Here is a 15,664-nt window from a genome sequence, read left to right on the forward strand (position 1 = left end):
AGCAAACATGGAAAGGCAGTATAATGAAGTGGCTTAACAAGAGGGTTTGGAATCAAGAATGATTCGGTTCAGATTATTTACAGTGCTGTGATTTGGGACAAGACATTAAATCTTTCTGTGCCTCAGTTTCTATAAAATGGTGGGGAAATGTTTGTTATGAGATATCAGTTATTTAACCCATGTAGAACGGACAGCACTGAGCCTGGAACACATGTGTAACACATGGAGCCCCTTCCAGCCTGTGCACTGGGTATTAAGTTCCAGGGGCTGCGTGTTCACGAATGTGTGTCCTTTTCCTCACGTACAGCATGCACAAATGAGGAACCAGGTCCACTGTAAGTGTGTCCATTATTTAAAGAAATTAAAACTAAAAATATGCTTCCTCCTTCTAGGTTTCCCAAACTGAGCCCCAATCCTGGGATACATTCCATTACATTTAAGTATCTAATAGACACTTTTTTAAACACCAAATTGTTTCTAAGATGTCTTTCAAAAAAAATTAATGTGAAGGTTCTAGTTGAGAAGTAGTGTCAAACCCGTGTTCCCTCCAAAGAGGATAGCTTCCAAAAATTCTTTTTATGCTTATTGAATCATTGTTCTGTTTTCAGTGCTTTCAGTTTCATATTACTGTAAATCTTTTACAGAGGTTGCTTCACTTCTTCGGTCTGGTCTTTACAGGAAATCACACGAGTCCAATGACATTGGGTGGGTGAAATAAAAGTCTAACCATCTAGTGAGAGACAGAGAAGTTACAGAACCACTCCACCTAAACTGAGAAGAAAACAGGTAAGAACTCTACTTTTTCCTCAAAGCAGCTCTGTCTCCAGTGCTAAAGCAGCCTTGCTCTGGGAAAAGGAGCCCATGTTAAGATTAGTGCAGGGATGGGAAGGGATTTTTAAGGGTTAGTTAGTTTTCTAAAAAATGACCAGCATCAAAATAGGTTTCAGCTGAGCCTAATGTGGGGCACGAGGTCAGATGAAATCCTGGTGTTATCAGGTGGCAGCACATCCCTGGGTCATTACTGTGCTTGTGTAGAATTAGGCACCAGGGACATGGAGCTAAACTAAGATCTTGAAATGCATTAGGATTGTCTTTCTCTTTGCTGATGTTGTCTGTGTTGACTGGGGACACAATTAAATTACCATTGTCTTTTTTTTTTTTTTTTTTTTTGCCGTACGCGGGCCTCTCACTGTTGTGGCCTCTCCCGTTGCGGAGCACAGGCTCCAGACATGCAGGCTCAGCGGCCGTGGCTCACGGGCCCAGCCGCTCCGCGGCATGTGGGATCTTCCCGGACCGGGGCACGAACCCGCGTCGCCTGCATCGGCAGGCGGACTCTCAACCACTGCGCCACCAGGGAAGCCCCAAAATTACCATTGTCTTTGATACAACTTGTTCAATACTGATGTACCTGCAGCTAAGAAACTGAAAGGGCAACAAATAGGTTATTTTCATGAGAAGGAAAGAATAGTAAATGAGATGCAGTGGAAACAGCTACATGACACTGTTAAAGACAAAAGAAAAATCCTGAAACCCAAAGTGGAAGGTGTAGATTCATGAAAATACCATACTCTTCAGTCCTACATTTGAACTTTGTTTCAAAGTGGACTTCTTCTTTTAGAAGTAACACAAGTTCACTAGATCCAATTTCTTGTGGTCAACTCACTCCTTACCCCTTAGGAGCAGAATTCAGCCCCACTACTTCACTAAAAAGCTTCCTCTTTAAAGAATCTACTGTGGTGCAGCACTGAAGGCAGCATCTTTGTTTACTTTGCCCTCTCTGTGCTCTCAAGAAGTTTGGATCTTGCCTTTTGCAAACTCTTCCTCTGAATTCCTTGACTTGGCATTAGCTTATTCATCACCTACCTTGTCTGACACCTCTCTCTTCTTTTCAGCTTCCCCTCCCCTTTTCCATCCCCATCCCCCCTCTTTACCCCTACTCCTCTTCCTGTTTCTACTTCTCCTCTACAAAATGGAAAAAAAGAAGAAAACAGAAAACTTGGAAGTGCATGGCTGGAAATGTAGATATTTTCTTTCAACAACTTTCTTCTTTAGTTCTCCTGATCTGTCTCCTGATCTTTTAATATTTATTTCATTATCTTTTGTTCCCTTACACACACACACACACACACACACACACACACACACACACGTACAAATACGATTTTTAGCAACATGCAGTATTCGCAGATGTGCACTTTACCCCCACTTAGTTTGAGGCTAATTTATTCTGAAGCTAATACATTTGAAGTTTCAGAGCCCCTTGCTTCCACAAGCCCATACCAAGGTTTTGGAAGGGTCCCTAGCCACGTGTTTCACAAGGTCACATATTTTTATAAAATTTGCTAAAGTAAGTTCCACTTCTAGAATAGCAGTGTGAGAAGTTCTGTGGACCCTTATCCCAGTAAAAATAAGGCTAACTAGTGAGAAAAAACACATTTCAAATCACCGGAAATTGTTCAGAGACATATATCAAGTGATGAACATTTATTCATGAAATTCTTTATTCATAGTAAGAATTAGTGAATAAATAAATATTGTATTTCTCACACATAGCAAGGGTGTACAATGAATCTCTCTGAATCTTATTCTATTTTACATTTAATGTCTAGTATAAATTTTTAAATGAAAGTCCAAAATAAAAGTTTTCCATGGTAAACTAAATATAAGATTTTGTTCATGAGGGTGGTTGAATGTTGATAAATCACTGTCATACCAATATTTTTTTAGTGGACTACTTTGATAATACTTCCATAACTTTCTAAAATGTCTTTCCCTCATCTGTGTCACTGTTGACACAAAACTAGGTCATGTTGGGGGATTTTATGATTCCTCCTTCTGAATGCAAAATAACCTTGTGAAAACTCTTGATCTGCTTAGACCAGAAATTCTAATTCATCCCATCTCTTCCCCTGCAGACAAGGGAACATGGCCTCAGAGACCCACATGTCAGGCCCAGAGTGCCTCATCAAGAACATTAATGGGCGACTATTGGTTAATCCGAAAGCTCTGAAGATCCTGTCTGCCATTCAGCAGCCCGTTGTGGTGGTGGCTATCGTGGGCCTCTACCGCACCGGCAAATCCTACCTGATGAACAAGCTGGCTGGGAAGAACAAGGGTGAGTGGCACCAGCAAAGCCCAGCCGAGTCCCTTCTGCCAACCACACTCCCAGCGTGCAGAACAGTGATGTGAGGAGAGGAAGTTAGAGACCTGGGAGGAATATTGAAAGCTAACTTTCAATACAGTGATGGGTTTCTTATTTACTCTGTGCTGGACGATAAGAGTCAACTCTTTCTCACCACTTTGCCTTAATTTTCTCTTTAAAGTATAAATATGCCTTTCTGGAAGGAGTAAGGTAGTAATAAAGAAAATTAATACAGATAATAATAAACAATAAAACATTTACTAAAATGTATGTGGATTAACATCAAGCTTATACTGATCTTTAAGGTAAAATAAATATTTCAGTTTGTACTGAATGTTCTAATTTCTCTCTTCTTCTGGTTGCAGTTAAGATCAATATTGATTATGTTTTCATTGGTCTCTTTAAACCTTGATGTTGTTAACTATTATCTCAATTTCAAGATCCATCTGCTATTAAAACTCCACCCTTTCTTAACCCCATGCCCCCTTGCAGGTTTTTCTCTGGGCTCCACGGTGCAATCTCACACGAAGGGCATCTGGATGTGGTGTGTGCCTCATCCCAAGAAGCCAGAACATACTCTAGTTCTGCTTGATACTGAGGGCCTGGGGGATGTGGAGAAGGTAAGGACTGAGGATTCAAATTTGGACTAAGCCCCTCATGTCTGAATATTCTCTACACTATTTAATTTTTCTTTAAATAAGAACTTGCACTTAACCACGTCTTTTCATTTCTGTTTACATGCCATGAGACCCAGTTTAGCAATGAGGGGTCAGGAAAATATTCATAAGGCAGAATCCTAGGAGAAGAGCATAGTGGTCAGTCGACACTATTCTAATTATTAAAAGGCTGTAAGCTAAGCCAGTTAACCCAGATGCATAAAGGGAATACAAATAAATTCAACATAATGAATCTTATCCTGCAAAGAACTTTAGTTAAGGATTTAGGTTCTGAAGTCCCATACCCTTGGCTTTAAATTTAAAGTCTGTCAGTAATTCAATGATCTTAGCACATTATTTGATCTCTTTTAACCTCAGCTTTCTTATCTGTAAAACAGATGTAATAGATCTACATTTGCCTCATAGTATTGTTTTGAATACTTAAAAGATAAGTAATGGAAAGTGTTAGGTGCACAACAATTGCTCAGTGAGATAGATACATGTATTATTACCCTTATATTAAGACAATTGTTCTGTAAAAATAAAGAGAAAAGTTTACATTTAAATTATATTTAAGGCCTTAGAATGCCCACAAGCAATGACTATTTGTTTGCAATTATCTACCAATGATTATAAGAGGGTCTAGTGAGAATCAGGGTAAACCAAAAACACAAATCAGAAAACTATTCAAAGTTCAAGTCCTACTAACTATCATTTTTGCTTGGATTTGGTTTCCTCGTATAGGGCGTTAGTCTAAAAAAAAACTCTAATTAAATGAGCATCCTTTTACTACTGCTGATCTGAAAAGTGCCATGAGAATGAAAAATAATCCTGGTCCAAATGTACTCTGATTTCCAGGGTGACAACCAGAATGACTCCTGGATATTTGCCCTAGCAATACTCCTGAGCAGCACTTTTGTGTACAATAGTATGGGAACCATCAACCAGCAGGCCATGGACCAACTTCAGTATCTTTTTTGGGTTCAAACCAGCATCAGAGTCAGAGGGGAGACCAGTATTAATAAAAACAGCTGCCTAACTGTGAGTCCTTGTGAATCAAGCACAAAAAGAGAAACATAAAAAATAATTCAAGGGCAGGGGGAAATCCTACGTATCAATACCTACTGAAGAATTGATACTTGGGTTAAGAACAAAGGCGAAACAAGGGTTTTGTATATGTAACTAATATAGGGTGGCGGGCGCTGTCCTTTTAGGCCAGTTTTCCTTAATTTGCTGCTCAGCTATGTGACGGAGCTCACAGAGAGAATCAGGGCAAAAGCTTCACCTGATGTGGATGGGGTTGAGGATTCAGCTGACTTTGTGAGCTTCTTTCCAGACTTTGTATGGACACTGAGGGATTTCTCCCTAGACTTGGAGGCAGATGGACAATCCATCACAGCAGACGAGTACCTGGAGAATTCACTCAGGCTTAGGAAAGGTAAAGGGAACTTAGAATCGGTAAATGGGATGACAAAACACTAAAAAACGATCGTTCTTTAGTTTTCTATCAAGAGTTTTCTTATATTTATAGTTTCTATTTCTTCTCAGGGGGCGATTACTAAGAATTAACACTCGTGTACTATCTGAATGAACAGATTTGATTTGATTTTCTCCCTGTTTTAAGAATAGGTTTCATTTCTTTCACCTTTCCCTGTGCTGTGATTAGACTTACATTATATCCCTGCTTAGGGCTTGTGGTGCTGTAATTAACCAAAGAATATGGAGTAGAATAGGTAATTTATTTGAAGAAAATAAATAAAAGCATGAACCATGCACTAGTCTAGGGGTTGGCAAAGGATGGCTCACAGGCAAATAATGTCCAATCCAGCCTGCCAGCTGATTTTGTAAATAAGGTTTTATTGGAATCATGCTATGCCCATTCATTTATAGACTGTCTATGGCTGATTTCATGCTTACAGTAGTAGAATTGAGTACTTGGAAAAGAGACCATCTGGCTTGCAAAGCCTAAAATATTTACTGTTTGGCCCTTTACAGAAAAAGTTTGCAAGCCCCTATATTAGGCAAATTCTTTTTATCTTCTTCCAGGTACCAGTCAAAAAGATAAAAATTTCAATCTGCCTCGACTCTGTATCCGGAAGTTCTTCCCAAAGAAGAAATGCTTTATCTTCGATCGGCCCACTGATAGGAAGAAACTGGGCCAGCTTGAGGAACTGTGTGATGATAAGCTGGACCCCGAATTTGTGCAACAAACTGCAGTCTTCTGTTCCTACATCTTTAGAAATTCCAAAACTAAAACCCTTTCAGGAGGCATCAAGGTCAATGGACCTCGTGAGTCCTCTTCCCAGTCTTTACTCTCACGGTTAACACGAAAAGATGGTGTAATAACATCCACCTAGCTTCCGCTTTGAAAAATGCACATCTACTGCTATTATTGTGTTAAATTCTAGATGTCACCAACACTTCTAACAGGTTTTATTAGTCACAATTCTTAGGTGAGGAAAGATAGAAAAGGCCAAAGGAAAATAGCTCTAAAAGCTTAAAACTGTCCTAGTAAACTGGACCTTCCCTGTGCAATATGGTTGTCACTAGATAAGTGCAGCTATCTAAATTTAAATGTAAACTAATTAAAATGAAAGAAATTTAACATTCTGATCACACAACTGTGTCTCAAGGGCTCACACGACACATGTGTAGTGGCTACCACACTGGACAGCACATATAGAATACTTCCATCATCACAGAAAGTTCTTCTGGACAATGCTCTGCTAGAATAAACAAAATGCAGGACTCCTTTTGATTTGTTCCACAAATATTAATCGAATGTTTCCCATGGACCTACCAGGGCTGATGATACAGACATAAATGAGAGAGATATGGTTTCTGTCCTAACAATGCTTGGGGGTGAAGTAAATGTACTCAATAAAGACAGGCCTAGGCTATCTAGAACAGAGGTTCTCAACCTTTGATGTGCATATGTACCACCTGAGGATCTTGCCAAAGACGAGGGTCTAAGTCAGTTGAACTGGGGCAGAGGCTGAGAGTCTGCATTTTTAACCAGTTTTCAGGTGATACTGAGGACATTGATGCTGTAAGGCAAATGGTTGGTAATAGACATCATAAGAATTGCACAGAATAGAAAGTTTCCTCACTCCTCCTACAATAAACATCATCATTTGTTCTCTATTTGTAGGTCTAGAAACCCTGGTGCAGACCTATGTCAGTGCCATCAGTAGTGGGGATCTGCCCTGCGTGGAGAATGCAGTCCTGGCCTTGTCTGAGATCGAGAACACAGCTGCAGTGAAAAAGGCCATTGCCCACTATGACCAGCAGATGGCTCAGAAGCTGCAGCTGCCCACGGAAACCCTCCAGGAGCTGCTGGACCTGCACAGGACTATTGAGAAGGAGGCCATTGAAGTCTTCATGAGGATGTCCTGGAAAGATATAGACCATTTATTTCAAAAGGATTTAGCGGTAATTTTTTCCTTAAGTTTATACAGATTAGGCTCTTGGAAAGTAAAGTACTACTAGAAAATGAAATGGGTGCTTATTTTGAGAAAAGCAATTTTTACTAGACTTTTAAATGGTGACAAACACTATTTGTTATTATCATAAGAGGAACCAATTTTATTATGATATACTTTTTTTCTTTTTTTTGCGGTACGTGGGCCTCTCACTGTTGCAGCCTCTCCCGTTGCGGAGCTCAGGCTCCGGACGCGCAGGCTCAGCAGCCATGGCTCACGGGCCCAGCTGCTCCGTGGAATGTGGGATCTTCCCGCACTGGGGCACGAACCCGTGTCCCCTGCATCGGCGGGTTGAGGCGGGCCTCAACCACTGTGCCACCAGGCAAGCCCTACGATATACTTTATTATGGTGCATTGAAACTTTTTTCTTTCATGAATAAACTAATATTCTGCCCTATAATTTCATTACATACATATAAGTAACAATCAGAGCTTCTAATCAAATTACATGCTCATTGTTATCAGGCTGATTGGATATTTTGGCCAAAAACAAAGAAAATTTTAGCCTTAGTTATCATGAGCAGGCTTATGCTGAGCCACATTTAGTGCATATGCAATCACTGGTCCAGTTTGAAAAGCAGGAGTTTATCTCCAAAGGTGTAGTGTATAGCTAGTAATCTCTGCTCTGAAGGTCACCTCCATGGTGAAAGGGACCTTTGTAGAAAGTCAGGATCAGCAGGAAGGATATGGTGTTGTGAGTGCCTGTAAGTTCTTCTAGGGGGTCACAGACCTTTTATATTTTTATTTTTTTGAGAAGACTTTCCAGAAATTCTGAGGTCAAGTTAACATCTTTTCACTATTCTTTTTACTTCCTATTTTTTACATTAAAGGCCCAGCTAGACAAAAAGCGAGATGACTTTTGTAACAAGAATCTTAAAGCATCATCAGATCGTTGCTCAGCTTTACTTAAGGATATTTTCAGTCCTCTAGAAGAAGGTCTGAAAGAGGGGATTTATTCTAAACGAGGAGGCTATCGCCTCTTCATTGAAAAGATACAAGAGCTGGAGGAAAAGTATCTTCAGGAGCCCAGGAAGGGAATACAGGTAACCAAAATTGATTCTGGGAAGTTGCTGACGTTTTCCTTGAAACAACATGACCAAGCGAATTGCACACAGATGCGCAATTACAGGACCGACAGCATTCATGCTCTCATTTAATAAACACATACAGGGAGCCTGTTATACCAGATATATCCTATGTGCTCATCCAAAAGAGTGCACTCAATTAACAACTGAGTTACAAATTGGATTATCAGAGGTATCCAAAATTTCAAATAATGTCATCATTTATCTCTCTGCATGTTCCTCCCCTCAACCTCACACTTCCTTCCCTCCCATTCTCCCTCCATACCTTTTTCTGATCTGCTTTCTCAATGATGGCTTCATTCTCCAACAAGTTCACCCCATATGAGACCACAGTGCCAACAGCTCCAAAATTAGAGCCCTCAGTCTAAAAGAACAGAGAATCACTATTTATATCTATATCAATCTCTTATAAAGATTCTGCTCAGGAAGCTGTCATGCTTGGCCAGCCTGGAGCATGTGCTCACCCCAGTGACAGGGAATCTTGACCACCAGCATGCCAAGACCAAGAGGAGCAATTCCTAGAGGGCAAGATGGTGGGCAAACAGGAATAAGTGCTTACAGCTATTTCCTATTACTAACCCCATTCTTTTCTGGGTCCTAGGCTGAAGAAATTCTTCAGGAATATTTGAAGTCCAAGGAGCCTGTGATTGCTGCAATTCTACAGACAGACCAGACTCTCTCAGAGAAGGAAAAGTTGATTGAAGGTGAGCAGCGAGTCAAGAGACTAGACAGCCTTGAAAGCGCTTAAAAATTCTAATTAATTTGGCTGGGTGAGCCTAGGATCCTTAAACTATAGCAAGATGAGAAAAGATGCCTCTTACTCGCTAAAGTCATTTTTGAGTAGGGCATACACAGTCAGTAGCAACAGTGACAGGTTAAGTGTACATGGAAGAAAGAAGCAACATGGTCACCCACATTCATTTTTCTTTTTCCTTTTCCTCCTAACAGTGGAACGTGTGAAAGCTGAATCTGCACAGACTGCTGCAAAAATGCTGGAGGAAATGCAAATAAAGAATCAGCAGATGATGGAACAGAAAGAAAAGAGTTATCAGGAACATGTGAAACAACTGACTGAGAAGATGGAGAGGGATAGGGCCCAGTTGCTGCAAGAGCAAGAGAGAACTCTATCTCTCAAACTTCAGGTATTTAATTGTATCACCTTGAGGTTCCTGTTATTCTGTTTTCTCTCCACACTCCCTGTTCACAAACTTGGCATGGCAGTGAGAACATGAAGCCCAGAAGAAGGACCTTGCTTGCCCACTTGTACTTTTCAATCCCTATCTACCAGCCTGAACTGGCCCCTACAATGTCTGGTTGTTAAAAGATTTTATTTGCAGTTATGTCACACCCAGTCCATTACCACTATATCTGCCAATCATGGTAGCTATTATCTCCTAGATATTATAAAAAAGTCTTATCCATATCTCTTGCTTAGTACTATACGAAGCAAGAGCTGCTATGTCCATATTACTTAGGAGACGAAACAGAGGTTCAGACAAGACTAAATAATTTTTATAGGGCCACAATGCTTGGGAAGATATCTGAACAGTCTTCACCAGTTAGAGGAATCCACGAATTTTTCTTCTGTCACAGATTTTAGCTCGAAGAGAACCTTCATAAGCAGAAGGACTCAACTCTCACACCACTGTGTCAGTCTATCACTCCTACCTGTTTTCTTTGTCCTGCTCCTAGTATGTTTTGAGCTGGGAATTAAGTGCAGAAAGCCAGTATGGTCTGTCTGGGGCCCTGATTCCCTTACCTGCACTTTGCCCCCCTGCCACCAAATTGTGGAAGCTTAGATCAAATTCCCTGATCTAAGATTCAGACACTGTATCAGATTTTGCAAATTCTTTACTTATTTCTGTGTTGTGTGTGTGTACATAAAAAAATCACAATGCATAGATAAGATCTGAAGCCAAACATTTCATTAAGATTGCCGACAAAGATTATATACAATTAATGGGACAAAAAAAATTAATACTGGTAATTAGGTTCATCAACATATTGGGATATATAAGCCCAAAATCCTTCTTGACTCAAGGAGACTCAGAAAAAGTAATCACAGAGCTAGAAGGACCAAGAGAAAGTATAATGAAATTAATGGTAGAGAAAATTTCAAGAAGAAATTAAATATTTTTTTAAAAATCTATGAATGTGGAAACTAGATAGAAGTTAGAGATTTACTTAATGTGACACGTTATTCAGTCTCCATTTGTACTTTTTTAGGAACAGCACCGACTACTACAGGAAGGATTCCAAGAAGAGAACAGACGACTTCATAAAGAAATACAGAATCTCCAGAAGGAGATGCAAAAACCAAGGACGCAATGTTGCCTAAGCTAAAGAACTAAAAATTAGAGCTTTCCTGGTCACTCTTATCAGAGGCATTACTCAAGCAGTTTAAAATTAAGAAAAATGTCACCACACTTGATAATATTTAGATTTCACAGTTTTATTATACTAAATATTTGCAAAGGCATGCAGTACTATAATTGAAATCATGTCCATCTTCCTCACAATACTGTAAACTGTGTAACAAGATGCATTTTACCTCTGTGCCAACCCAGGAGGTATCATAACCTTGTACCACCCAGGAGCTTCTTCTTCCAGATGACTACAAGTTAGACAAGTGGATACTGAGCAAAGTCTTAGGTTAAAGTCTTGGGACATAGTTGGTCATGAGTTTGGCCAAGTGCACCACAAGTTCCAATATCAGGGACAACCATTCTAGCTTCTTAGTGAAGACAGTATACAGTGTCCCATTGTTTCAAGACTGCACAGTCTGTCAGCAATGATGTGATTCCTGGACACTGGGAATGGGCAACACTTACTGGTGAATTCCAAGCTAAAGCAAATCACCTTATATAGCGATCTAGAAGCTCTACAGAATGTCTGTAGGAAGATGGAAGAAGCCATTAGCATGAGTATGAGTTGGATCATAAATAAATGGGCTAAAGAAGGAAACTTTCCCTTCTTGCTCAGTTCACCCAGATTATAACTGTAATGGGACTCTTCAGAACTTTAGGTAAGTGACCCTGGACTAAACATAGTAACATTATGACAAGTATACATTGTGTGTTGTAGCAATTTATAATTTGCAAAGATGAACTTGAAATGATGACTGATAATATGTTAGAAAACTGAGCTAAATTAATTATTAGATCATTTATAACCCTAGAGCTTAGGCTATCTTTTCCCAATTCTTAAGAAGCATACTTGAAAGCCTGCTTATTTTCCCCCAAGAGAATATGCGTTGTTTTTTACTTTTTTTGACCAGTAAAATAATGCTCTTGATATTACTTAGTATAGACTTTATCACAATTGTCAAAAGCCCTAGGTATGTGGTTGAAGTTTCTTAAAGCAATTAAGAATTATTTTCAACCTGGAAATAAATTATGCTTCACTGAACTTTACATTTCTGATTTTTTTAAGTTTTTCACCAAAAAAATAAGGTTCCAATTTATATAGCAAAGGTTGGCTAACTTTTCTGTAAAAGATGGGATAGTAACTATTCATGGCTTTGTGAGCCATATGGTCTCTGACTCAACTACTCAACTCTGCCATAAAGCAGCCATTAATGATACACAAATGGGTGGGCATGGCTGTGTTCCCAGAATACATTGTTTTCAAAAACAGGTGGCACTCAGAAGCCATAGTTTGCAGACCCTTGCTTTATATAACAGAAACAACTCTCAGAATGGAAGAAAATATTTGCAAATGCAGCAACTGACAAAAAATTAATCTCCAAAATATACAAGCAGCTCATGCAGCTCAATATCAAAAGACCAAACTACCCAATCCAAAAATGGGCAGAAGACCTAAATAGACATTTCTCCAAAGAAGATATACAGATTGCCAACAAACACATGAAAGGATGCTCAACATCACTAATCATTAGAGAAATGCAAATCAAAACTACAATGAGATATCATCTCACACACACCAGTTAGAATGGCCATCATCAAAAAATCTAGAAACAATAAATGCTGGAGAGGGTGTGGAGAAAAGGGAACCCTCCTGCACTGTTGGTGGGAATGTAAATTGATATAGCCACTATGGAGAACAGTATGGAGGTTCCTTAAAAAACTAAAAATAGAACTACCATATGACCCAGCAATCCCACTACTGGGCATTATACCCTGAGAAAACCATAATTCAAAAAGAGATGTGTGCTACAATGTTCATTATTAATAGTTCAAGGCACTATTTACAATAGCCAGGACATGGAAGCAACCTAAATGTCCATCGACAGATGAATGGATAAAGAAAATTTGCTATATATATACAATGGAATATTACTCAGCCATAAAAAGGAATGAAACTGTATCAGTTGTAGTGAGGTGGATGGACCTAGAGTCTGTCATACAGAGTGAAGTTAGTCAGAAAGAGAAAAACAAATACCATATATTAATGCATGTATATGGAATCTAGGAAAATGGTACTGATGAACCTAGTGGCAGGGCAGGAATAGAGATACAGATGTAGGTAATGGACTTGAGGACACATAGGGGGAAGGGGAGGCTGGAAGAAGTGAGAGAGTAGCATTGACATGTATACACTACCATGTGTAAAATAGATAGCTAGTGGGAAGCTGCTGCATAGCACAGGGAGATCAGCTCAGTGCTTTGTGATGACCTAGATGGGTGGGATGGGGAGGGTGGGAAGGAGGGGATATATGTATACATATAGCTGATTCACTTTGTTATACAGCAGAAAATAACACAACACTTTAAAGGAATTATAATCTAATAAAGATGTAAATAAATAAGATTTTAAAAATACAATGAGATATCATTTCTTACCTATTAGATGGTTACTATTTTTTAAAAACCTGAGAAGATTACAAGTGTTGGCGAGGATGTGGTGAAATTTTAACCTTCAAACACTGTTAGTAGGAATGTAAAATGGTGCATCAGCTATGGAGATAGTGTGAGTGTTCCTCACAAAAATTAAAAATAGAACTACTGTATGATCCAACAATCCCACTTCTGGGTATATATGCAAAAGAATTTAAATCAGGATCTCAAAGAGATATCTGCATTCTCACTTTCATTGTAGCATTATTCACAACAGCCAAGATATAGAAACCTAAGTGTCCATCAACAGATTATTGGATAAAGAAAATGTGATAGATACATACAAGGAATATTATTCAGCCTTAATTAAGAAGGAAAGTTTGCCATTTGCAACGTGCGTAAACCTGGAGGACATTATGCTAAGTGAAATAAACCAGGTACAAAAAGACAAATACTTTATGACTTCACATATATGAGGTATCTAAAATCATCAAACTCATAGAAACAGAGAATGTAATAGTGGTAAGCAGGGAGTTGGGGAAGGGGTGAGAATGGGAACTTATTGTCCAAAGGGTATAAAGTTTCAGTTATGCTAGATGAATAAGTTCTTGAGATCTGCTGTGAAACATAATGCCTATAGTTAAAAATACGCTATTGTGCATTTTACATGTGTTAAGAGAGTAGAACACATTTTTAGTGTTCTTACGGCAAACAAAAAGGGAGGTGGGGAGAGGTTATGGGAGGTGTTGGAAATGTCAACTACCTTGATTGTATCGCGTGTGTTTGCATATGTGCAAACACATCAAATTTTACATTAAATGTATGTAGCTCTTTGTATGTACATTATAACTCAATAAAACCATTTAAAAACTTTTGGAAAACAATTCTACAAATCCAAATGGTCCCTTATGAATTGGGAATTTTATCAAGCATTTAAAGAAAAAAATGACACCAATTCAAAATGGAAGAGGAAAGATTTCCTGACTCATTCTACAAGAGAAACATTATTCTGATACCACAATCAGACAAAAACACTACAAAAAAAAGAAAACTGAGAGAGGGGGAAGATGGCAGAAGAGTAAGATGCGGAAATCACCTTCCTCCCCACAGATACATCAGAAATACATCTACACGTGGAACAACTCCTACAGAACACCTACTGAATGCTGGCAGAAGACCTCAGACCTCCCAAAAGGCAAGAAACTCCCCCACGTACCTGGGGAGAGCAAAAGAAAAAAGAATAAACAGAGACAAAAGAATGGAGATGGGACGGGCACTAGTGGGAGGGGGCTGTGAAGGAGGAAAGGTTTCCACACACTAGAAGCTCCTTCGCGGGCGGAGACTGCGGGTGGTGGAGGGGGGAAGCTTCGGAGCCTCGGAGGAGAGCGCAGCCACAGGGGTGCGGAGAGATTCCGACACAGAGGATCGGTGCGACCGGCACTCACCAGGCCGAGAGGCTTGTCTGCTCACCTGCCGGGGCGGGCGGGGCTGGAAGCTGAGGCTCGGGCTTTGGTTGGAGCGCCGGGAAAGGACTGGGGTTGGCGGCTTGAACACAGCCTGCAGGGGGTTAGTGCACCACGGCTAGCCAGGAGGAAGTCCGGGGAAAAGTTTGGAACTGCCGAAGAGGCAAGAGACTCTTTCTTACCTCATTGTTTCCTGGTGCGCGAGGAGAGAGGATTAAGAGTGCTGCTTAAAGGAGCTCCAGAGACAGGCGCAAGCCGTGGCTAACAGCGCGGACCCCATAGACGGGCACGAGACGCTAAGGCTGCTGCTACTGCCATCAAGAAGCCTGTGTGCGAGCACAGGTCACTGTCCACACCCGTCTTCCCAGGAGCCTGTGCAGCCCGCCACTGCCAGGTTCCCGGGGTCCAGGGACAACTTCCCTGGGGGAACGCACGGCGCGCCTCAGGCTGGTGCAACGTCACGTCGGCCTCTGCTGCCGCAGGTTCGCCCCACGCTCCGTACCCATCCCTCCCCCCGGCCTGAGTGAGCCAGAGCCCCCGAATCAGCGGCTCCTTTAACCCCGTCCTGTCTGAGTGATGAACAGATGCCCTCCAGCAACCTACATGCAGAGGCAGGGCCAAATCCAAAGCTGAACCCCGGGAGCTGTGTGAACAGAGAAGAGAAAGGGAAATCTCTCCCAGCAGCCTCAGGAGCAGCGGATTAAAACTCCACAATCAACTTGATGTACCCTGCATCTGTGGAATACCTGAATAGACAACGAATCCCAAATTGAGGAGGTGGACTTTGAGAGCAACATTTATGATTTTTTTCCCCTTTTCTTCTTTTTTGAGTGTGTATGTGTATGCTTCTGTGTGAGATTTTGTCTGTATAGCTTTGCTTTCACCATTTATCCTAGGGTTCTATCTGTCCATTTTCTTTTTTTTTTTTAACTTAAATATTTTTTTCTTAATAATTATTTTTTTTATTTTAAAAACTTTATTTTACCTTACTTTACTTTCTTTTCTTTTATCCTCTTTCTTTCTTTCTTTCTACTTTTTCT

The 15,664-nt window shown here is 40.3% G+C and overlaps 1 protein-coding gene across 1 annotated transcript; it reads left to right on the forward strand.

Annotated features, from left to right (window-relative positions):
• Nucleotides 1–661: 661 nt before the first annotated feature.
• Nucleotides 662–11,765, forward strand: LOC115858338 (guanylate-binding protein 1-like). The gene is made up of 11 exons (XM_060287551.2): nt 662–786; nt 2,916–3,115; nt 3,635–3,762; nt 4,657–4,766; nt 5,040–5,236; nt 5,845–6,087; nt 6,950–7,230; nt 8,111–8,323; nt 8,967–9,069; nt 9,314–9,507; nt 10,592–11,765. Exons 2-11 carry the CDS (start codon nt 2,926–2,928, stop codon nt 10,706–10,708), a joined length of 1,776 nt encoding a protein of 591 aa, XP_060143534.1. The 5' UTR covers nt 662–786; nt 2,916–2,925; the 3' UTR covers nt 10,709–11,765.
• The last annotated feature ends 3,899 nt before the right edge of the window (nt 11,766–15,664 follow it).

This window comes from Globicephala melas, chromosome 1, assembly GCF_963455315.2.
Source record: "Globicephala melas chromosome 1, mGloMel1.2, whole genome shotgun sequence".
In the NCBI taxonomy this organism is placed as follows: Eukaryota; Metazoa; Chordata; class Mammalia; order Artiodactyla; family Delphinidae; genus Globicephala; species Globicephala melas.

Excerpts from the sequence above, each read along its gene's own strand:
- LOC115858338 (XM_060287551.2), top strand. The coding sequence starts at position 2,926 with ATGGCCTCAGAGACCCACATGTCAGGCCCAGAGTGCCTCATCAAGAAC. Across the intron at positions 3,116-3,634 it reads GCTGGCTGGGAAGAACAAGG|GTTTTTCTCTGGGCTCCACG; the intron begins GTGAGTGGCACC and ends GCCCCCTTGCAG. Across the intron at positions 3,763-4,656 it reads GCCTGGGGGATGTGGAGAAG|GGTGACAACCAGAATGACTC; the intron begins GTAAGGACTGAG and ends TCTGATTTCCAG.